This window comes from Myotis lucifugus, unplaced genomic scaffold (genome assembly GCF_000147115.1).
Source record: "Myotis lucifugus unplaced genomic scaffold, Myoluc2.0 scaffold_742, whole genome shotgun sequence".
Lineage (NCBI taxonomy): Eukaryota > Metazoa > Chordata > Mammalia > Chiroptera > Vespertilionidae > Myotis > Myotis lucifugus.
The window spans coordinates 79235-102560 of NW_005871790.1; the positions used below are offsets into that span (position 1 = coordinate 79235).

Genomic DNA, 23326 nt, shown 5'->3' on the forward strand with positions numbered 1-23326 from the left:
CCTCACCTGTGCCCAGGGCCAAACACATCAGCCTAAGGTGGCTGTCGCCACCATCACGCCCCACCTTCGCCTCAGGAAGCTGGCTTAGTGATTTTGAGTGAGCAGCCCCTCCGCTCTGGGCCTCAGTTCCCTGTCTGCCAAATGGGCACATAAGCCGCTGCTCCCACCCCCAGGGCTGCAGTGTGCCTTCAGCAGCAGGTATGTGGAGGCAGCTCAGTGAATGGCAGCTCTCAAAGTGCCTGAGTCATGCCGCCCCACCCAGACGCGGGACGCTGGGGTTTATGAGCAGCACAATGACATCCTTTGGTCTGTAGAGCCGAGGCCTGCGCACCCGGGCGGGGCACACACAGGCAGCGGGGGTGGTGGCTCTGTGTCCAGAAGATGGACTTAGTCCCTGTTTGCTCCTCTGATAACTGAGTTGACCTTGGTTAATATTCACCAGCAGCCTCCCCCAGCGCCCCCTGAGTCTACTGCTTAAATACGGACGAGGACAGGGCTCTGTCTCCTCAGCCTTGGTCACCAACCCCGGCCTGGGACAGTCAATCGTAAGTATGCCTTCCCCGAGGAGAGCTTCTGGAGGGGCCTCAGACAGCCCCGGGGATGCAGGGAGGATGGAGCAGGGTGGGGTGGGCCTCTGTTGTCATAGTAGCAGCATTCCTGGAGGTCCTGTCCTGCCCCCTCAGCTTGCCGGGCCTCCTCAGTACTCACTGGTGAATACTGGCCCTCTGTACACAGAAGTGGGAGTGGGGCCTGGTTCTGGTGGCCTGGGCCCAGGGGGGCATTTCTGTTGGCCCAGCTCCTGTGTCTCTCCTTCTGTTGTCCCCTCCAGGCCTCCCCTCCCCAACCCCTGGGGGGTATCTTTTTCCCCTTCTACAGTTGAGAAGGTTAGGGCCCAGAGAGGGACAGTGAGGAGCCCGGGCTAACGTAGGGGGAGAGGAGCCAGGCCAGACTGGAAGCCCAGAGTTCCAGCCACTCGCGGGCCTCCATCCTCAGCAGAAACGCTCAGAGGAGAACTTGCCAGGCTCAGCCCCGAGGCATCAAAATGGGCCCCCCTGTGCCAGTGGGCTCTGGCCGCCCTCGCATATGGTGTGAGATGGGAAACCCTGGGAGGGGCCCATTGCAGGCGCTCTGAGCTGCGCTCCGGAGCCCTTGCTCCGGCCAGGCGGCATTGAGCTCCTTACTTGCGGTCCAGCCTTTAAGCCTCTCAGCAACCTTCTGAGGTGGTTCCCATGGTTAGTCACATTTTACAGATGCGGACAGTGAGGACAGAGAAGTTCTTCAGCCCCAAATACACACCATCCAGGATCCAAGCCCCACCCACCTAGTTCCAGAACCCACGCCCCTGATCCCATGCCCATGGTCAACATTAATTCTCTTGGGTCTCAGGTACCAGATAGGGAATAGGACACCTGGGCTGGCCTCCCGGCCTCATCGATGCTGGGGGATCCTGGACAGTTATTCGACCTCTCTGTCCTCTTGGGCAAAATGTCAATAATCTTGGCCCTCTTTCTTCTCACCCCACCCCACTGGTCTTGATTGCTACAATGCTAGAAGGACATGATTTTTCAGCCATTGGATTCTGGAGATGAGGTGACAGAGATGACCATGACCAAGGCCACGGCCCCCAGACTCCCACACAGTGCTCTGAAAGGTCCCCAACAAAATCAAGGACAACTGACACTTCTGAGAGCTGACTGTGCGCGGCACATCTTGGCACTTTGCAAGTAGTTAATTGCACAATAACTCTCTGAGGAAGTGCAACCTTATCATTTTCAGAAAATTGAGGTTCAGAGAGGTTAAGTAACTTGTTCAAGGTCACACAGCTGACAGTGGATGAAACTTAGGCATTCTAGCCTCGTAGTCTCTGATCTTAGCCACCAAGCGATGCTGCCCCCTTCATGTGGCCAGGCCAGCTGCGCTGTTTTCTGTTTCAAGGCCTCTGGCTTCAGCTTTATACAGGGAGAAGAGTTAAATGCCAGGTTCTGGAATCAAAATGCCTCGGGTTTGATCCCAGCTCTGTAAGTAATTGGCTCTGTGGTTCTCGATAAGTTACGTAATCTCTGTAGGCCTCCATTTCTCCATCTGTAATATGGAGCTAATGCTAACTCCCACCTCAAAGGGCAGGCTCTGAGAACAGATCATTTAAAATGCCTGAGGTTTACTAAGCCTGATGACAGGGATGCTGATGTGTGCTGGGCACAGGCTTTGGCAGCTCAGAGGTAATAAGTAACTACTTGGAGAATTGACTTTACATTTTCCAAACTCGGAGGTGGGTCTTTGCTGAGCAGGGACCCCTTCCCTGGTCCTGGGCAACATGGCAGGAAGAAGTCGGCCAGTTCTCACGCGTGGCCCTGCCTGTGTGCAGGTGTGGGGGTCCTCCGCACCCACCCCTCGTTTGTTCCTCACCTCCGCCTGTGAGAGATTCTTTTCTCTACTTTGCAGGCAGGAAGCCGAGGCTGAGAAGTGAGGCCACTTGCCCATAAGAGGCAGGGCCGGGTCACACGGGGCTTATTTAGTGCCAGGGTTCAGCAAGTGTTGACCTTGCGGTGCAGTCGCTTCCCTGGACCCCTGGGTCACTCTCGGCCCTTCACTTTATGCTCCTGGGTGGGAACGGTGTGAGATCAGGCAAAAGGGGTGGCGCCCTTCTCCCTCCTCCCTGGAGGGCTGCTCCCACCGGCCTGGAAATGTCACCGTGCCATCGTCCTCGTCTGTGCTGTAAAGCCTGGCCCACAGGCCTCTGGGTACTGCACCACCTACTTTTCATCCCCGGGTGGCTTCCCCAGCATGAAGCTTGGCGGGGGTGGGGGGTTGGGGGGGCGCGCGTGCTGCCTTTGAAAGAAGGGCAAGGAGACAGCAGACATCTTAGACCCTGGTGTTGTAAGGAACAGACTGAAAGGCTAAATGAAGCCAACAGGAGGCTCAAGGCCAACGTCAGGTCCCTCGGGGCCCAGTTCTGACATTCATGGGATCTGAGAACTGAGGACATGGCTGACTGAGTCTGAAGTTCAAGTGCTGGGAAAACCAAGGCTTGTTACAGCTCTGTGACTGGCTCGCTGTGTGGCCTTGGCAAGGCCCTGACCCTCTCTGGGCCTCACCCCCTTACTGTAAAAGAAGGAACCAGATGAGGTGGTGCAGCACCCAGGAAGGTGGACCGGGGGCGATTAGGTGTTCACGCAGCTGCAGCCCCTCCCACCTCAGCCCCACACCAGCCTTGCCACCTTCTTAGAGGCCAGCAGCCCTCTGACTGGGAGGGCACCTCTCCCACCTCTCCCCTCGGGGAGTGCATTCTGCTCCCCAAACCCAGACACCCTGTAATTAAGGGTCCACCTTTAGCACACAGGGACCTCATCTAGGCCGCCCCCACCTCGACTGCTCAGGCGGGGAGAGCAAGGCCCAGGACAAGGACAGGCCAAGTGGACAGTGGTGCCCTGTCAGGGTGGAAGCCACAGCCTCTGGCCCTAAGGCCACTCGGCACATTTAGCGTCCCCACCCTGTTGGCCCAAAGCCTTCCTGATCTGAGTCCTGCAAAGATGGGCGGTTTCTGCCCCCCCGAAGGACATGCCAAATCCAGCGGGAAAGGGGAGGGAGAGGAAGACACAGAACTAACTTAGCGTCTTCAGCTCTAAACCACAGGCGACTCGAGAAAAACAGCCGCCATTAGCTAACGGGGTCTGCCCGTTGGGTTATTTACAAGCCTCCAGGCCAGAAACAAGTGGTGGGGAGGCCAGTTTGTGCCTCATCAGTTTGTTTTCTGGGAAAGAAACCTTTAACAGTCCAAGGGGAGATGAAACCAGCGTTTATTGCCAACTTTCCCCAGGTTTTTCTCATTCCAGCTTCCGGGCCTCCTTTGTCGTTGTGCTCTATGAAAACGGTCTCCGTTCTGTGAGTCAGAGCTAGCTGTGGGCGCAGGGTGTCTCCTCCGCTCAGACCTCAGTGTCCCCAGCTGTGAAGAGGGCAGGTTGTACCCAGCGGTGCAGCTGCTGGGCCGAGGCGGGGGCCTGTCGGAGCAGAGGGAGCTCTGTGGGGAAGGCGGGCTCTGTGTTGCTGTGGGTGGCACTGACTTGGACCGTCACTAGATAGAGTCTGCTCCTGCTGACTCAGCCCAGGCCCGGCTGTCCCCACTGTCTCCCAGCCACGGACCTCTCCCCCCTGCCTGTCCTCAGCAGGCAGCCAGTCTGCCGCCCCCTGGGCTCTCCCTCGTAGAGCTGCTCTCTCAGATCCCCTCGACATAAGATGTGGTGGCCAGACTTATTTCACTAACTTCTCCCAACGGCCTCACTTCCTACATGAGGAAAAGTGAGGGCTAGAGACACGAAATGATTTGTACCTAGAACCCAGGTCTGTCTGAAAAAACAGAGGTACCTCCCCCCATCCCCCGACCACCATACACACACAAACAGACAAACCCCGATACTAGAGAGCCCAGCATCTCTAACGCCCACATCCCCTCTGAGCCCGGGCTGGGGCACGCGGTGACAGGGTGAGCAGGCTGCCCATTCCTGGCTGAGACCTCAGATGCATCCAGAGGGCAGCCCTCCAGAGCAGGAAGCCACCAGGGGCGGGGGCTCCCTGTGAGGGTCCTCAAAGCTCCACCGTGGGCCGGCGGTGTCCTGGGGCAGGATCTCTCCCCTCTGGCAGCAGCCTCGCTGCCCCTTAAGTCACAGGGCTCCACGGCAGCCCTCCTAGGGCCGCTCCAGATCCAGGCACCCCTGGGCCTGGTCGGCCTGCTTTCCTGGCTCTCGGCCTGCCTTCCTCCCTCTGAGTGATGAGATGTACCACGTGTACATCATGCATCCCTCGCCTCAGTTTCCCCCACTATGAGATAGGGGCTTTGGCACTGGCCCCTCAGGGTCACTACAGATGTTAATGGAGGCATCAAGAAGGTGCACTCCACACCCAGGCCATCTGGAGGTGTGATTCCGGTGAGTCATGCCGATGAGGACATAGAATGTGTCTGGCACAGGGCTGCACGAGGTAGATGCTGAATAAACTCTGGTTGCTTTACATGGTGTGAATCAGGGGCCAGGGGGACTCACTGTGTGGCCTGACTTGGGCGTGATGCCCCTTCTCTCCCTCGCAGGACAATGCCATCCTCCATCACGTGGGGCCTCCTCCTGCTGGCAGGCCTGTGCTGCCTGGCCCCTGCCTCCCTCCAGGGAGTCGCTGTCCAGGACACAGATGCAGCTGAGCACGATCATGAGTCCGCCAGCCACAAGATCGCCCCCAACCTGGCCGACTTCGCCTTCAGCCTGTACCGCCAGATGGCCAATCAGTCCACCACCACCAACATCTTCTTCTCCCCAGTGAGCATCGCTACAGCCTTTGCCATGCTCTCCCTGGGGGCCAAGGGCGACACTCACACCCAGATCCTGGAGGGCCTTGATTTCAACCTCACAGAGAGAGCAGAGGCTGACATCCACAGAGGCTTTGAGAATCTCCTCCACACCCTCAACCAGCCAGACAACCAGCTGCAGCTGACCACCGGCAACGGCTTGTTCATCGATGACAGCGTGAAGCTGGTGGATAAGTTTCTGGAGGATGTCAAGAAAACGTATCACTCCAAAGCCTTCTCCGTCAACTTCAAGCACTCCGAAGAAGCCAAGAAACAAATCAACGATTTCGTAGAGAAGGGAACCCAAGGGAAAATTGTGGATCTGGTCCAAGAGCTTTCTCAAGACACAGTGCTTGCCCTGGTGAATTACATCTTCTTTAAAGGTAAGGTGGTGCCACCAGCCTGAGCTGGTTCGCATACAAACATCCAAAAACATTCTCAAACATCAGTTCCTAAGCTTTCCTGGGCGGTGCAGGATGCCATGTGACTATGCATCTGGGCAGGGGGATTCCGTTCTCCCCACACAACCATGAGAAACGCCCCCTGATCAATAAGGTCAGCGAGCGACGGGTCAGCACTCAGAGCGTCATCTTCCCTGCAGGACGCATCAGGCCTCTGTGCCTCTTCCACGCGCCTCGTCAACCCCACCAGGGACAGAGGGACAGTACGCAGTGTGCCCCCCACACAACACAGAGCCAGGCAAACACACTTTAGCAGAGTTTGCAAATGAAGAAGGTCTCCTGGACCACTCTAGTGTCGTGGGAGGAGTGGCAGCTCTAGAGTCAGAAAGACGGGGTTCAAATCCTGCCCCCACCACCGGCAGTGTCTGGCTCTCAGCAAGTCTCTGACCTCTCTGAGGTTCTAGTTTCCTATCTGGAACATGAACCTAATAATCCCTTGCTGCCAGGTTTCTGTGAGGAGTAGCATGTGACAAAGAACATGGGACTACAGGCTCACAACGTGGGTGCTCAACTGAACTTGACTCTCAGCCTGCCTTCCTCCCTGGGAGTGAAGAAAATGCCAGAGACCTGTGGGTCCCAGAGCACATTCTGAGGCTGTTGGAATAGTCCCTGGGAACAGCCTGGGGCAGGGAGGTGAGAGTCAAGGTCAGGGGCTGCTTCCTTCTCTCTGTGGGCTCCTTGACCTGGGGCAGAAAATGCCCTGGAGAGCGCTGAGCCCAGAGTCAGCACATCCTGGGCCCCAGCTGAGCTGTGGGTCTCCAGGCGGGTCCTGTCCCCTGTCCAGCCCCAGTCTCCACCTTCCATCCAATGAGGAAGGGGCTCAGGGGCCCCTGAGACTCCTGTGTGCTCTCACTTGGCAGGATGGTGATGGTCTCTTGGAATAGCAGAGGGGATGCCCAGGCCTCCGTGTCTCACATGTTGGTCCAGGAAAGGCCATTAGAGTAAGAACAAGGGTGATTTCCCTGAATGATAAGAAGCTCGATTCAAGGGGCAGGGAGACTCAGGCAAGGAGCTGCCAAGCATGACTGATGCCAATCATTTTCATTTAGCCCCTTCTTAGCAACCCTCCATTACTAGTAAACAGGCATGAAATACAAGTTCAAATGCTTACTCTGCCCAGCCAGGCTGGCATCCCTGAGCCTCTACAACAGTGGTTCTCAACCTTCCTAAGGCCACACCCTTTAATACAGTTCCTCATGTTGTGGTGACCTCCAACCATAAAATTATTTCCATTGTTGCTGCATAACTGTAATTTTGCGACTGTTATGAATCATAATGTAAATATCTGATATGCAGGATGTATTTTCATTGTTACAAATTGAACATAATGAAAGCATAGTGATTAATCACAAAAACAACATGTAATTATATATGTGTTTTCCGATGGTCTTAGGCGACCTCTGTGAAAGGGTCGTTTGACCCCCAAAGGGTCACGACCCACAGGTTAAGAACCGCTACTCTATAATATAGACAATGTGGACCCTCCTCCAGTCCAGCTTTCTCCCCACTGAAGTCCTGTCAGTGAGCTGAGGATCCTTTCAGCTCCATTTGACAGATGGGGAAACTGAGGCTCAGAGAGAGCCTCTCACACAGGAGGGTCAGGGCTCCTGAGTTCTGCCACAGGTACCTAACCCTTCCCCCTCCTGGCTGTCCTGCACCTTCGCCTCTCTCCAGGCAAATGGGTGGAGCCCTTTAATGCTAGTCATACCACTGAGAAGGACTTCCACGTGGACGAGGCCACCACGGTCAAGGTGCCCATGATGAAGCGCCAGGACAGGTATAACCTGCACTACTGCGACAAGCTCTCCAGCCAGGTGCTGCTCATGGACTATGTGGGCAATGCCACCGCCTTCTTCATCCTGCCCGACGAGGGGAAGCTGCGCCACATGGAGAACCTGCTCACCAAGGAGGACCTCAGCAAGGCCCTAGGAGAGAGACACTACAGGTGACGTCCCTGACCTGCGGCTGGCTTGCCCCTCCGGCCTGGCAGGGGTGGGGGTTGGGGGGATGGGGCGGTGAGAGTGGACCCACACCCTGTGAGCCAAGCAACTGTGCGTGACCTTGAGCTTCCGGACAGAGGCCAGTGTCAGCTCAGGCAGCACCCCCGTGAGAGGGGCAGTGCCCACAGCTCAGGGGGCAAAAGTCCTGTCCATGGGGACTTCCTCCCCAGCACCCACACTGCCCTTCCTGGTGCCAGCAGTGGGTGCAGGGAGAGCAGCACCAACGCGCCCTGAGAGGCAGCAGCTGCATGTGACGTGAAGGATAGAAAGTCCACGCTGCGCAGGGGAAAGGGGGCTTGGAGAGGCCAGAACAGCGAAGGCGCGGTGTGGGGACGCTTCTTGCTCCAAGGCCGCCAGCCGCGTGGTCTCACCGGGCCGGGGGTGAAGTGACACTGGAGCATGCGCCCCAAGTTAGTGCACATCTCTCTGTGCTCACAGATGCCTGTCCTCATACATAGTTCATCACGCACATGGTAAACTACATGTAATTACATAAATGTGTGCAATGCAAACATATAAACAATCAAAAAAATCAGAATGTAAAATAAATGGCTAAAATCAATAACACAGAAAAGAATACATTATAAACGTATATATAAATGAATATACAAATACACAACAGTCTGAGGTGAAAGTTAAGAGAGACGGAGGAAAGCACCACCCAGCAAGCCCAGTCCTGGGTGCCTTCACCAGAGACTGGAACAGAGAGCAAGGAGGGGCTGCATCTCGCTTGGGTCCAAGACGGCCCGAGCACCAGGCAGCTCATTCCTGTCAGACCTTCTCGGGGCCACACTCTGCCCCCAGGAGAAACAAGAGAAGTGAGAGAAATGACCAGAAAAGGAAAACTTTCCATGTTGTAAAATTCCTTTCTTTTCTAACCATCTTGACAGGTCTGCCGATCTGAGTATGCCCAAATTGTCCATTTCTGGAACCTATGATCTGAAAGCCATCCTGGGTGAAATGGGCATCACCAAGGTCTTCAGTAATGGGGCTGACCTCTCGGGGATCAGCGAGGAGGTTCCCCTGAAGGTGTCCAAGGTGAGCCTGTCCCTGGTGTCCACAGGGCAGAATGTGTGCGGGCTGCAGCCCAGGGGAGGGGACGAAGGGGCACAAACACCCCGCAGACCGAGGTCTCTGGGGAAGGCCATTGGACTCACCAAGACTGGGACGTGCTCAGGCGCCCGAGGGAGGGGTGGCCTCCTGTCCTGGCCCTTTAGGGACGTCCTCTGAGGCGGTGTCACTGACCCTCTGTCTCATCTCTGGTCAGGGTCTTCTCCTCATTGGGCCTCGATGGACCCATATTTACAAAGTCAGACCGAGGGTCAGGGATTTCAAAGGAATTCTGCCCCCTCCTCCCTTCCTGTGACACTGGAGCTATTGATGAATCAGCGAGTCCAAGTTAATGAGTGATTTGGGCTAAAGATGCCACTTATCAGGAGAATTGAAAGAAACAACTGCGGCTCAGTACTGGCTACAAACTGAGTGTCTGACTGTGGACTGGACACTAGGAGGGTCCCCACCTATGCCCCGGTCCCCAAGGACCTTACAATCGGACACGAGAAACAAGAGACACGCCCAGGGACAGAAAGTCCAAGTCCAGCTTCTACCTCCTGAGGTGGGGCTGTTTGCAGGGAAGATGAGAATGTTGGTCCAGAGGCGTGAGGGTGCGCAGGTGGAGTCGCAAAGGCCTTGAGAAGTGGAGAGGCCTGGTGTCCCCTGCGGGGGTGGGGGGACCTGGAAGGAGGGACAGCTGGTGGGGACAGGCCCGGGAAGCCTCCCCTCCCTGGCACCACTGCCCTCACCAGCTGAGCTCCCAGGCCGGGGTGGGGTTTGCCTGTGTCGCTCAGACCACAGCTCTGCTCTCTCCCCTCCAGGCCATGCATAAGGCTGTGCTGACCCTGGATGAGAAGGGGACCGAAGCTGCCGGGGCCACATATATGGAAATAATGCCGATGTCGCTTCCCCCGGATATTGAGTTCAACAGGCCCTTCGTCGTGGTCATCTATGATACAGTCACCAAAGCCCCCCTCTTTGTGGGCAAGGTGGTGAATCCCACCCAGAAATAGCTGCCTCTCTGGTTCAGCCCCCACCCAGGCAGGTCCCCTCCGAAGGTGACAATAAAGAGTGACTGGCCTGGCCCAAGCTGGAGTGTGACTTGCCAATCCCTCCTCCTCCTGTCTCTGAGTCTCCCCTCTCTACCTGGGGGGCGGGGAGGGGGGTATGTCACGTACCCACTGTGTTGGTATTTATTAGACACGTACACCGTCCAGCCCCGTGCGGGGCCGGATGTGTGGCTGCTGACACAGCACAGCCTGCTGCCTCTGCCCATCTCCTCAGAAAACCCCAGGTGCCAGTTGTGCCTGGGAAGTGTCCAGGGGGCATTGCATGGCTCAGAGTCCAGCCCGTGGCCCCTCCACCAAGCGTCTGCCGGGTCCTCCTGCCAAGCCCCACCCTGTGGCCCTGGGAGGCCCTCCCCCTGCAGGGCTGCTTGCCCACCACCAGGCCGCCTCCCTGGTGCCCCAGCGCAGGCAGCTCCCACGGGGGTGCTGAGCTGCCGCGTGTCCAGCACAGAGGCAGAGGGAGAAGCCAGGTCCCCTCTCATCCCAGAGTCTCCTGAGCCAGGCCGGGCCCCGGCCATGCACAGGTCTGTCTCTCCAGGAGCCCTTTCCAATGGGCTGGACGGCGAACACCCGCTCTGCCCTTGTCACTCCCCTCCCAGGTCCCTCAGATACGCTGTCCTAGACGCGGGTCTCTTGTCCCAGGTGAAGAAGAGGGTCTCTGGTCGGGTTGGCAACACCCGCTCAAACTCGGCGGGACAGTTACCCCCCAAGACACGTACCCTACGCCCTCCTGTCCCCTCACCATGCGGCCAGGATGTCCTGGGAGGCTCTGCAAAGTCATTACAATGATGCCTTCACCATGGGAGAGAAGTACAGCAAGCAGCGACCCCACCGGCCCGCCTGCCCTCCCCTGGCTGAGCTCTGAAGGAGACACATTTCAACTTGCCTTGTTCCTGCCCCATGGCGTCCCCGTGGTCCTCAGAGGGAGACCACAGCTCCTGGGCCCCAGCTGGAGGCCGTCCTGAGAGCAGCCCCCCACTCCCCACCACACACACACCCTACAAGGGCCAGGAAGCCGAGCTGGCCCCGCAGCCTGGAGGAGCCAGCTCCCTGGGCTCTCGGGAATGGGCTTGGCCTGGGATCGGGGACAAGGCAGAAGGACCCCCATCCCACACTGGCTCAGATGGGAACCAATAGGGTCCATCCATGGGGTGGGCAAAGCATCGGGGCAGCCTTGTCCTAAGAGAGCAGGCCTCAGGCAGGCAGGACGCCATCAGCCTCAGCTTTGCCTATTCTTTCGTGTCCCCTGTGTATCCACCGACCCTCAAACTCAGTCCTCGAAGGACACAGGCTAGGACTCATTACCCCCAATGACAGGTGGGGAGCTAGGGTTCCAGCCGACAGAAGACCCAGGCCTAGAAGGCAGGTCCCTCACTTCGGCCGGGCCGCCCCTACGCCATACATTCCCCAGACCATCTCAGACCTATGACCAATTCCAGCCTCCCAGTCCACGTGGCACCTGCCTCTCTGGCCCACCGCCAGCTGGAGTCACCGGTGCTGGGGCCTGGGCTGGTGCTGGTCAGTCTCCCCTTGAGCGGGGTCCCAGCTCCCCTCTGAAATGGAGAAGAAGACTCTGGGAAGCCGCAGGGACTGCCTGGCAGTGACAGTCACGCCTCTATTGGTTTGCAGGCAAGACACAGCTATTCAATTTTAAGCATAAATAACACACTTTTGAGTTTAAGTGGGAGCTCTGCCCTGACGGGTGGGCACCAGCTGCCCTCCTGTCACTGGGGATGACGATTCCTAGCCTGTGTCCTTCAAGGGCTGATTTTGAGGGTCAGGGGATACATTGGAAAGACTAAAATAAGACCAAGGTCAAGGGGGCTCCAGGCTCTCACACATGTGCACTAACTCAGAAATGGAAACTACAGATTACATATTGATTTCCACCCCAGGGCCCCCTTGGCCCTCTCCACAAGGCCATGGGTGGGTCCTTGTTCAGCAAGAAAATGCAAACAGCCTGGCTGGTGTGGCCAGTGGTTGAGCATCAACCTGTGAGCCAGGAGGTCAGGTTCAATTCCCGGTCAGGGCACATGCCCAGGTTGTGGGCTCATCCCCAGTGTGGGGCGTGCACGAGGCAGTGCTTCTCTCTCATCACTGATGCTTTTCTCTCTCTCCCTCTCCCTCCCTCTCTTCTCTGAAATCAATTTAAATAAATATGTATATATTTATATAAATCACCTAAGAAGCAAGCCTTCAATTATGGCTTAGATTAGAAAGGACCAGGGAAGGCAGAGGGCAACCCTCAGGGAGGAAAAATATTAGAAAGTGCCAGAAAAGGGGTGGTGAGTTCACACCAGGAGGAAATGGCCCAGGTGCTGCGGTGAGCACGTGCCAGGGAATCTGGGGGTGCCCTGAGAAGTCACACGGGAGGGGGGCAATAGCAGGACAGTCCCTCAGGGAGGGCCTGACCGCAGGCGGAGACAAAAGATATGAGCAGGGACGTGTGCTCTCTGAAGCCCAAGCTGCCCCCAAGGCCAGTGCTCCCTGTACCATTATCACTGTGCGATCTGGGAACAAAGGGCACACCATGCAGGGGAAGGTGGGAGCTGCCTGGATGCTTTTTAATGTCACGGTGGGGCTTTCACAGAGAGCACAGCCAACAGAGCAAGTGAGAAGTCTGTATTCACCTTATTCTTATTGAATGTATTGGGGTGACATTGGTTAATAAGACCATACATGTTTCAAGTGTACACTCTGTAACACATCATCTGCATGCCTCCTGCATCGCACACTCATCACCCAAAATCAACTCTCTTTCTGCCCCACATATCCCCTTTCACCCTCCGCCACCTCCCCCACCCCTTTCCCTCCTGCAATCACCACATTGTTATCTAGGGGTTTCTTTCTTTGTTTTTTTTTTCTTTTTTGAAGTAGCCCAAGTGCCCATCAGTAGATGAGTGGATAAAAAAGCTGTGGTACATTTACCAGGGGTGGGGAACCTTTTTTCTGACAAGGGCCATTTGGATTTTTATAACATCATTCGCAGGCCATGCAAAATTATCAACTTAAAAATTAGCCTGCTATATTTGGTCAAACATGTAATTAACTTACCCCTAATGCCTTGGCAGGGCCACACCAAATTATTTCATGGGCCTTATATGGCCCTTGGATTGCATGTTCCCCATCCCTGATTCACACAATGGAATACTACTCAGCCATAAAAAAGGAAGGAAATCTTACTTCGGAGCCAGCATGGATGGACCTGGAGGGTACTGTGCTAAGTGAAATAAGCCAGTCAGAGAAAGATAAATACCATGTGATTTCCCTTATATGTAGAATCTAATGCACAAAATAAACTAACAAACAAAACAGAAACAGACTCACTGATACAGAAAACAGACTGTATGGATTTTTAAAAGCCATTTTCCCCTTAGTCAGCAGTTATCAATAGCCTCAGTATGCTCTGAGTGTGATCACTGTCACTTCCTTTCATCCTGAGGTGACTTTCAGCATTAAAATGTTAGGATGAAAATGCAGTACCACAAAGCAGAAAGAATGCAGGAATCCCAAATCAGCCTCCAATTAGTACAGAACCATGAGCTTTTCCGATGTCTGTGTGCCTCAGTTTCCATCACTGCAAAATGGGGATAACAAGACCCAACTCTAAAGTTTCTTCTGTGGACTATTCTGCAGAGTGTTTTGTAGTGCTGGTTCTTACCAAATATTACACATTTCTCAAGACTGTAGATTCCAGAAGTAATAGTTCGGGGCTAGCTTCCTGCTTCCCTGTCTCGATTCACTGACAAAACTAAGAGAGGAGTAACTTGCAGATTGCAACAATTGGTTACCATGGACCAGGAGCAGGAGCCAGATGGCCTGGGATCTTACACAGACCCCACTGGCACGCTAGCGAGGGTCCACTCCCCCCTCTCCCCCCCCCCCGGCTTCCCACGGGGAGCCTTGGCTTTTCTCACTAGCAAAACAGGGACAATTAAGGTCCCTTGAGCCTTCCTTGAGGCCTTGATGCTTTCAGGGTGGCCAGTGTCATTCTTCCACAGGGTCACACTGAGTCTTGGCACGTGGTGGTGTCTGTGATCTCCCTCCCGCCTGGATAAATGCACTTCGGAGGCCGATTCCACGTCCCGACGTGAGCTTTCCTGGGCCTGGAACCTTGGCAGCCTCAAGCCCAGTGACTTCAGGCGCTGACATTTGTTGAAGGTCAACCATGTCTCAGGCACAGTTCCAGGCTCTGAGTATGTCTTCCTCATTTACTCCTCTCCACAGATCTGTGAGGTGGGCATCAAAGCAAGACAGCCCTTTGGTCTTATATGGCCACGGGCCCTACCACCCCACCCTCAGGTGACCTGCACATGCTGGCTCCACTAGACTAGGCTGCTTCAGGGAGGCACAGCAAGGCCCCGATGGTATCAGGCCCTTGCTGGCTGAGCGCTCAAGGCTCCCAGGCTCATTTCTTGCACGATTGGGGGGGGGGGGGGCGGCGGCGGTTACTGGGCCATGGAACTTCACATCCCCACCCCGAGATGCCCTATAAGTAGGTGAAGCCGTGAGAGACTGGGGCAGCCTGAGAGATGAGTGCAGCCCGGCGAGGCTCTCTGGAAAGCAGGTGAGTTCCACGTGCTGAGTGTGTCACCCTCCCACAAACTCCTCCAGAGCTGCGCTGGGTGAGCGCTGGGGTGCCACGATGGTCACCTCCACTGACAGAGGAGGACACTGAGGCACAGCAGGTTGGGCTGCAGTTGCTGGGTCAGGATAGGAAGCGGGTCAGTGAGCCTTCTCTGTCCTGCTCCGCAGTTGTGGGCTCGCTCCCCTCAGACTACCAGTGCTGTGGGCACAGCTGCTTTCTGCCACTTCTCTCTTCATCCCCTCCCTGTGGCCTCGGTGGCATCACCTGGGATTCTCCCACCTGCCAAGGTAGGGACCCATCCCCTTGGAAGCCCCTTCCCCCTACCCATTCTCTGCCCTGCTTCTTTTTTAAAATTTTTTTATAGTATTTCATGGTGTAGATGTCCACAGCTTTCTTATCCACTCATCTACTGATGGGCACTTGGGCTGTTTCCAGATCTTAGCTATTGTATATAGTGCTGCTATGGACATAGGGGTGCTTACATTCTTTCTGATTGGAGTTTTGGGGTTTTTAGGATATATTCCCAGAAGTGGGATCTCTGGGTCAAACGGAAGTTCCATACGGTTTCCCACAGTGGCTGCGCCAGTCTGCACCCCCACCAGCAGGGAACTAGGGCTCCCTTTGCTCCACATCCTCACCAGCACTTGCTGTTTGTTGATTGCCCAGCTTCTCTACCTCAGTCTTCTTTCTTACCTGGTTCCTTTAAAACTCAGTCAGAGACAGAGACCTTGACCTTCCCTTCGATTCCACGCCCTGTCCATCTCACTGGAGAAAGCAGATGCCTGATGAGCTTTTCCCACTTTCCGGAGGGTGGCCCGTGGTCTCCCCTCTGCTCCCTGGCCCCGACCTCCTACCCTACCAAGCTGGCCTTGATCTCTGGAAGGCTGACGGGTATTCATTAACTCTTGCGATAACCCTCTTCTCTCACCTCTTCCCCTCTCTTATCTGGGTTCACGGCCCATCTTGATATCGGTTGGCCCCTTGTGGATCCTAAAGGTTTTACTTTGCAAAACCCACAACCCTCTTCCCCCACAGCTGATCGCCGGTCTCTTTCTGGCTGTGAGCTTTGATGACGAGGCTGATTTCACTCACTTCTCCCAGCAATCTCACTTTAAAGGGGAAGCTCAGAGATGAGAATGTGGGCCCACAGCTAGGGAAGGACAGGGGCAGATCAGAACCCAGGCCTGTCCAAGGCTAACAGAAACTCGCTTACACCACCCCCTGCCCCCCAGCCACCCTGTGTCACTGCAGAAAGCAGTATCTGAGGCCCTGTCACCTGAGCCCAGGGCTAGGGGTGGGTCCTGCCCGTGTGGACAGGTGAGTCCACTGCTGACCATGTGGGGGATGGGACCTGAGATTCGCCGTGGGGCCAGCTTGGATTGGCTTCGAGGGGCTGTGGCCATGTGACTATTTAGTGGGAACAGCCCTGACACTCGGAGACTGTTGCCATTTAGCCTTGTAGAGATGACTGCCATTAAGTTCCCAGTGAATAAGGGGTGCCCAAGCTCCCCAGGGGGGTGCAGGAGAGGGTTCACTGCATCTCCTAAAGGCCTCGACAGAACCTGCCACCGTGGAACCCTGGGATCCCTAGACAAGGTCCCCACCCAAGAAGAATGAACGCCCCAAACTCACGGGTCTACTGAACACCTTGGCCCCCAGGAGCAATCTCAGTGGGGACTCACATGACACAAATCCATCCTGAAATAAGAAATATGACTAACCAGGGAGGAGGCCTCCCAAGGAGCCTCATGCCCTGAGGCCCTCCTGTCCCACCAGGGACCTCCACATGGCACTTCTGACCCGAGAAGACCCTGGCCATGCCTGGAGAGCCCTCCGCTGTCACACTGAGGGCTGGTTATTCTGGGAGGCTGCCGCCCAGGACAGCCTGGGGCCTGGGACTTCGCTGCCCCCAGTGTTCCTGGAGCTGCGCTGAGCCACTGACTCCTTGTTAACCTGACCCCTACAAGCAGCCAGGTTCCAGCTTGGGAAGAGTTAGCAGGTGACCCCGCCCGGCAGAGGGCGGGACCAGAAGCCAGAGGCCTGTCTGTCCTGGCTCTGCTTGACCAGTTGCATGGCCACGAGCAAGTCACCAACCCTCTCAAGCCTCACTTTCTGGCATCCTGTAAAGCGAAGATAAGGAGACACTCCTTCCGACAATGGATGTCCAGGAGGGCCTCCTGGTGAAGGGCTCACAGGTGCTCTTCCTCCAAACAGCACCAGGCTTCTAACAGCCCCCAGGCCTGGCACATGCAGGATCAGGTGGCCCACATGTGCAAGCTGCAGTGTTTGCGAGAAAAGGGAGATGGATGAAGTGTGTGGCGTGAGGGAGGGTCTGGGCCATGCCGGGCAGGATGGGATTCCTCAAAGCTCTGGGGTGTTCTGGCTGTGTGTCCTGGGGCAAGATCTTTCCCTCTCTGGGCAGCAGCCTCTCTGCCCATTAAATAACTAAGTCCCATGGCAGCCGCCTTGGGGCTGCTCCATATCCAGTCATCGCTGAGGCGGATCTGGCTGCTTCCTGAGTAACTGTGTGCATGTAGCACCTGTGTCCTGTGCCTCAGTTTCCTCTTTGATAAAATAGGAGCTGTGGCACTTGCACCTCAGGGTCATTGCAGATGTCAGGGTAGCTGTAGAGAGCGTGAGCCACACTCCCTGTGTCCTGCTCCTTTCTTTGCTCTGTGACCTTGGACAAGTGACTTAAGCCTGTGGCACTTTGGTCTCCTCCTCTGGAGATTGAGAATTGGCCTATGACCTGCATCCTACGATCGCTATAAGGGGGCAAGGAGATGTGCGAGCGAAGTGCTCAGAGAGGAGCTCGGCACCTGGGAACACTGTGCAAGTCTTAGCTATTGTTCTGAGTCATTCCGATGAGGATGCAGAACTCATCACTGGCACAGGGCTGCACGAGGTAGATGCTGAATAAACTCTGGTTGCTTTATATGGTGTGAATCAGGGGCCAGGGGGACTCACTGTGTGGCCTGACTTGGGCGTGATGCCCCTTCTCTCCCTCACAGGACAATGCCATCCTCCGTCATGTGGGGCCTCCTCCTGGTGGCAGGCCTGTGCTGCCTGGCCCCTGCCTCCCTGGCTGATAGTCTCCATGGAGTCGCTGTCCACAAGATCACACCGGAACTGGCCAACTTCGCCTTCAGCCTGTACCGCCAGGTGGCCCATCAGTCCAACTCCACCAACATCTTCTTCTCCCCAGTGAGCATCGCTACAGCCTTTGCCATGCTCTCCCTGGGGGCCAAGGGCGACACTCACACCCAGATCCTGGAGGGATTACATTTCAACTTGAAGAAGGTACCTGAGGCTGACATCCACACAGGCTTACAGCACCTCCTCCACACCTTCACTGAGCCAGACAGACAGTTGCAGCTGATCACTGCCAACATCTTGTTTGTCAACGAGAGTGTGAAGCCGGTGGATAAGTTTTTGGAAGATGTCGGGAAGCTGTACCACACAGATGTCTTCTCCATCAACTTCAGAGACACCAAGGCCAATGCACAGGTCAATGATTACATAGAGATGAAAAGCCAAGAAAAAATTGTAGACCTGTTCCAAGAGCTTGACAAAGACACAAGTCTCGCTCTGGCGAATTACATCTTCTTTCAAGGTAGGTTTTACCACCAGCCTGAGCTGGTTCGCATACAAACATCCAAAAACATTCTCAAACATCAGTTCCTAAGCTTTCCTGGGCGGTGCAGGATGCCATGTGACTATGCATCTGGGCAGGGGGATTCCGTTCTCCCCACACAACCATGAGAAACGCCCCCTGATCAATAAGGTCAGCGAGCGACGGGTCAGCACTCAGAGCGTCATCTTCCCTGCAGGACGCATCAGGCCTCTGTGCCTCTTCCACGCGCCTCGCGAACCCCACCAGGGACAGAGGGACAGTACGCACTGTGCCCCACACACAACACAGAGCCAGGCAAACACACTTTAGCAGAGTTTGCAAATGAAGAAGGTCTCCTGGACCACTCTAGTGTCGTGGGAGGAGTGGCAGCTCTAGAGTCAGAAAGACGGGGTTCAAATCCTGCCCCCACCACCGGCAGTGTCTGGCTCTCGGCAAGTCTCTGACCTCTCTGAGGTTCTAGTTTCCTATCTGGAACATGAACCTAATAATCCCTTGCTGCCAGGTTTCTGTGAGGAGTAGCATGTGACAAAGAACATGGGACTACAGGCTCACAATGTGGGTGCTCAACTGAACTTGACTCTCAGCCTGCCTTCCTCCCTGGGAGTGAAGAAAATGCCAGAGACCTGTGGGTCCCAGAGCACATTCTGAGGCTGTTGGAACAGTCCCTGGAAACAGCCTGGGGCAGGGAGGTGAGAGTCAAGGTCAGGGGCTGTTTCCTTCTCTCTGTGAGCTCCTTGACCTGGGGCAGAAAATGCCCTGGAGAGCGCTGAGCCCAGAGTCAGCACATCCTGGGCCCCAGCTGAGCTGTGGGTCTCCAGGCGGGTCCTGTCCCCTGTCCAGCCCCAGTCTCCACCTTCCATCCAATGAGGAAGGGGCTCAGGGGCCCCTGAGACTCCTGTGTGCTCTCACTTGGCAGGATGGTGATGGTCTCTTGGAATAGCAGAGGGGATGCCCAGGCCTCCGTGTCTCACATGTTGGTCCAGGAAAGGCCATTAGAATAAGAACAAGGGTGATTTCCCTGAATGATAAGAAGCTCGATTCAAGGGGCAGGGAGACTCAGGCAAGGAGCTGCCAAGCATGACTGATGCCAATCATTTTCATTTAGCCCCTTCTTAGCAACCCTCCATTACTAGTAAACAGGCATGAAATACAAGTTCAAATGCTTACTCTGCCCAGCCAGGCTGGCATCCCTGAGCCTCTACAATATAGACAATGTGGACCCTCCTCCAGTCTGGCTTTCTCCCCACTGAAGTCCTGTCAGTGAGCTGAGGTTCCTTTCAGCTCCACTTGACAGACGGGGAAACTGAGGCTCAGAGAGAGCCCTCTCACACCGGGCTCCTGTGTTCTGCCACAGGTACCTAACCCCTCCCTCTCCTGGCTGACCTGCACCTTCACCTCTCTCCAGGCCAGTGGAAGGTTAAATTCGAGGCTGAGGGCTTTGTAGCAGAAGACTTCCACGTGGACAAGAAGACCACGATAAGGGTGCCCATGACCCACCGTTTGGGCAGGTTTGACCTGCTGCACGACAAGGCGCTCTCCTCCTGGGTGCTGCTGCAGCACTACAGGGGCCAAATGCCCGCCTTCCTGATCCTGCCCGACGAGGGGAAGATGCAATACCTGGAGGCCAAGGTCTGCCAGAAGCACCTGGCCAGGATCTTCAAAAACATCGACATACGGTGAGTCCCAGCCACGTCGGGCCTGGCCATTGGGCCAGGGGAGGGGGACCCACCTCGTGCATGACTCTGTGCTTCCAGACAGAGGCCAGCGTCAGTTTAGGTAGCACCTGCCGGGCTCTGTAAGAGGGACAGTGCCGGCAGCTGAGGAGGCAGAGCCCTGTCCTGGGGGACTTCCAGCTGGGACACGGCCCCTTCCCCATGTCAGTGCCTGGCGCAGGGAGAGCAGCACCTCACTCACTAGGAGAGGAAGCGGTACGCTTCCTGGAGAAGGCTGAGTGTGGAGTGAAAGGATAGAAAGTTCCTGGCTAGGATCATGTCAGACCTCCTCAGGGCCACAACCTGTCCCCATGGGAAACAAGAGCTGAGCAATCAGCCCCGAGTGTCATTCAACACTCACTGGGCAAATGTCACTCAACACCTGAAACCATGCCCCACATTCCCTTGGGATTCCAGCCCCGAAGGCCCAGTCGGGGGTGACCAAACCCTGCAGGACAGTGTGCAAAGTGCTTCCCAAGGACACTGCAGGTCTGCCCGGAGGGCTTCTCAGAGGAGGTGGCATTTAAGAGGCTTTCAGGATAAGAGGACCCACATCATTCTGACATTCTCTGACAGGGGAGAGCACCTAAAAATACAACAAACCAATAATGACCGCCATCCGCCTGTGGGTAGAGAGGCAGGGGCCAAGTGGGAGAAATGACCAGAAAAGGAAAACTTTCCGTGTTGTGAAATTCCTTTCTTTTCTAACCATCTTGACAGGTCTGCCTCTCTGAGTATGCCCAAACTGTCCATTTCTGGAACCTATGATCTGAAAGCCATCCTGGGTGAAATGGGCATCACCAAGGTCTTCAGTAATGGGGCTGAGCTCTCGGGGATCAGCGAGGGAGTTCCCCTGACGCTGTCCAAGGTGAGCCTGTCCCTGGTGTCCACAGGGCAGAATGTGTGCGGGCTGCAGCCCAGGGGAGGGGACGAAGGGGCACAAACACCCCGCAGACCGAGGTCTCTGGGGAAGGCCACTGGACTCACCAAGACTGGGACGTGCTCAGGCGCCCGAGGGAGGGGTGGCCTCCTGTCCTGGCCCTTTAGGGACGTCCTCTCAGGCGGTGTCACTGACCCTCTGTCTCATCTCTGGTCAGGGTCTTCTCCTCTTTGGGCCTCGATGGACCCATATTTACAAAGTCAGACCGAGGGTCAGGGATTTCAAAGGAATTCTGCCCCCTCCTCCCTTCCTGTGACACTGGAGCTATTGATGAACCAGCGAGTCCAAGTTAATGAGTGATTTGGGCTAAAGATGCCACTTATCAGGAGAATTGAAAAAAACAACTGCGGCTCAGTACTGGCTACAAACTGAGTGCCTGACTGTGGACTGGACACTAGGAGGGTCCCCACCTATGCCCCGGTCCCCAAGGACCTTACAATCGGACACGAGAAACAAGAGACACGCCCAGGGACAGAAAGTCCAAGTCCAGCTTCTACCTCCTGAGGTGGGGCTATTTGCAGGGAAGATGAGAATGTTGGTCCAGAGGCGTGAGGGTGCGCAGGTGGAGTCGCAAAGGCCTTGAGAAGTGGAGAGGCCTGGTGTCCCCTGTGGGGGGGTGGGGGGGACCTGGTGTCCCCTGCAAGGGAGGCCTGGATGGAAGGACAAGGCAGGTGATAAGAGAGGACTGAGTATGGTGCAGGGGAGGGAGCAGCTCCTGGGGAAGGAACGGTAAAGGAGAGGAGTCTGGGATGAGGCTGAACAGGTAGGTTCGACCAGTGGATGGTGCCCCACAGTTACCAGGTGAAGAGCTTTGAGTCTGTTGTGCTGGTGCACACACACATACATGTACACCTCTAACACAGGCACACACATACATGCACACCTCTAACACAGGCACACATACATACATGTACACCTCTAACACAGGCACACATACATACATGCACACCTCTAACACAGGCACACACATACATGCACACCTCTACACAGGCACACACACATATATGCACACCTCTAACACAGGCACACACACATACATGCACACCTCTAACACACGCACACACAGCGAGTGTGCATGCACACCTCTAACACACGCACACATTTATGGAGCACCTACGCTGGCTGGGGTTCTCACATAAAGCACGTAGTGGCCCTAGGTGGTCATATCATGTAGCTCTGATTTTCCTACTTAGGAAAGCGAGGATTCAAGAAGAGTATTCATCTCCTTGAGTTGGCATAGTTAGTTATTTAGTTAGTTAGTTAGTTAGTTAGTTGGCTAACTGGTGGGGGAAAATGGATTGGAACCCCATTTCATGTTCTTCCCACCACACCATGATGATTCAAGTTGTGAGTCCAGTGGTTCTTTAATAAAAATGCTCCAATGGCAGACACCCAGCTGGCAATTCTGCTTGTTTGTCATTGTTTGGTTTTTCAATCAAGGAAATGCTATAAAGGTCCAGGTCCCCACTGGGCCTCTGCACAGACCCTTCCTTGAGCCCCCAGCACAGCTTCCCCCATATCTGGCCTTGCTCCAAGGCCTGGGTAAAGGACGGAGCAGTCTGCCTCTGCCCCAGCATGCCTCTGCTCTCTCCCTTCCAGGCGCTGCACAAGGCTGTGCTGACCATCGATGAGAGTGGGCATGACCATTCTGGTGCCATGCCTTCGGAAGAGCGTCACAGGTTTAAGCATCTGACCATCAAGTTCAACAGGCCCTTCTTAGTCATCATCATGGATGAAAATGCCAACATGCCTCTCTTCATGGGAAAGATGGTAAATCCCATGTAAAAGTAACTCCCTCTCCGGGTTCAGCCCTTCACTTCCCAAGCCAAGCTCCCTCCCTTGGTGACATTAAAGAATGGATAAACTGGCCCGGGCTTGAGTGTGACATGCAAATCCCTGAGTCTGAGTCTCCTTTCACAGCCCCAGGATGTGTGTGGAACCCAGGTCACAGCATCTTTGTATCCATTTAATACTGATTAAGTATTTACACTGGCCTGGCGTTGTGGTTGGCAAGCATAAAGTTTTGGCTGAAACCATAATTTACTTAATGTATATATACAGACAACCAGCAATGACTGGAGATGGGTGGGGACACCTAATTAACTACTTAGACTTTGGTAGAAGAGTGGTCGGAAAAGAGGGCAACAGTGAGGCAAGGCCAAGCCAGGCAGACCACACAACAGGGAGAGAGTTTAGGGGTCTGCACTTATTTAGGGGACCCAACTATTTCAGAATATTAAAGGCTCAAGTCACATTAAATAATGGTGTTTGGACCTCTGGGTAGAGCAAATGTTAAAATATAAAAATACACATGCTTCAGAAGAAAGCACTGGTTAATTTATTCCTTGATATTGAAGTGCCTAAAATAAAGCCAAACCCATAAAAGGAAGGATTATCATATTTGACTTTATAAATGCAAATGTCTGGCCAAAAAAAATACAATTTGACTCACCAAGAAGGTATAACAAATATAAATACACTAGCGGCCCAGTGCACAAAATTTGTGCACTAGGGGGAGGACGGGCAGTGGCTTCAGCTC

At 55.1% G+C, this 23326-nt stretch overlaps 2 protein-coding genes across 2 annotated transcripts; both read left to right on the top strand.

Annotated features, from left to right (window-relative positions):
• Positions 1-442: 442 nt before the first annotated feature.
• On the top strand, positions 443-9935 carry LOC102441084 (alpha-1-antiproteinase 2). The gene is made up of 5 exons (XM_006105976.3): positions 443-545; positions 5081-5715; positions 7468-7738; positions 8684-8831; positions 9668-9935. Exons 2-5 carry the CDS (start codon positions 5085-5087, stop codon positions 9857-9859), a joined length of 1242 nt encoding a protein of 413 aa, XP_006106038.1. The 5' UTR covers positions 443-545; positions 5081-5084; the 3' UTR covers positions 9860-9935.
• Positions 468-22572, top strand: LOC102440783 (alpha-1-antitrypsin). Its single transcript, XM_014448014.2, has 5 exons — positions 468-545; positions 17513-18114; positions 19541-19811; positions 20568-20715; positions 22387-22572. Exons 2-5 carry the CDS (start codon positions 17517-17519, stop codon positions 22570-22572), a joined length of 1203 nt encoding a protein of 400 aa, XP_014303500.1. The 5' UTR covers positions 468-545; positions 17513-17516.
• The last annotated feature ends 754 nt before the right edge of the window (positions 22573-23326 follow it).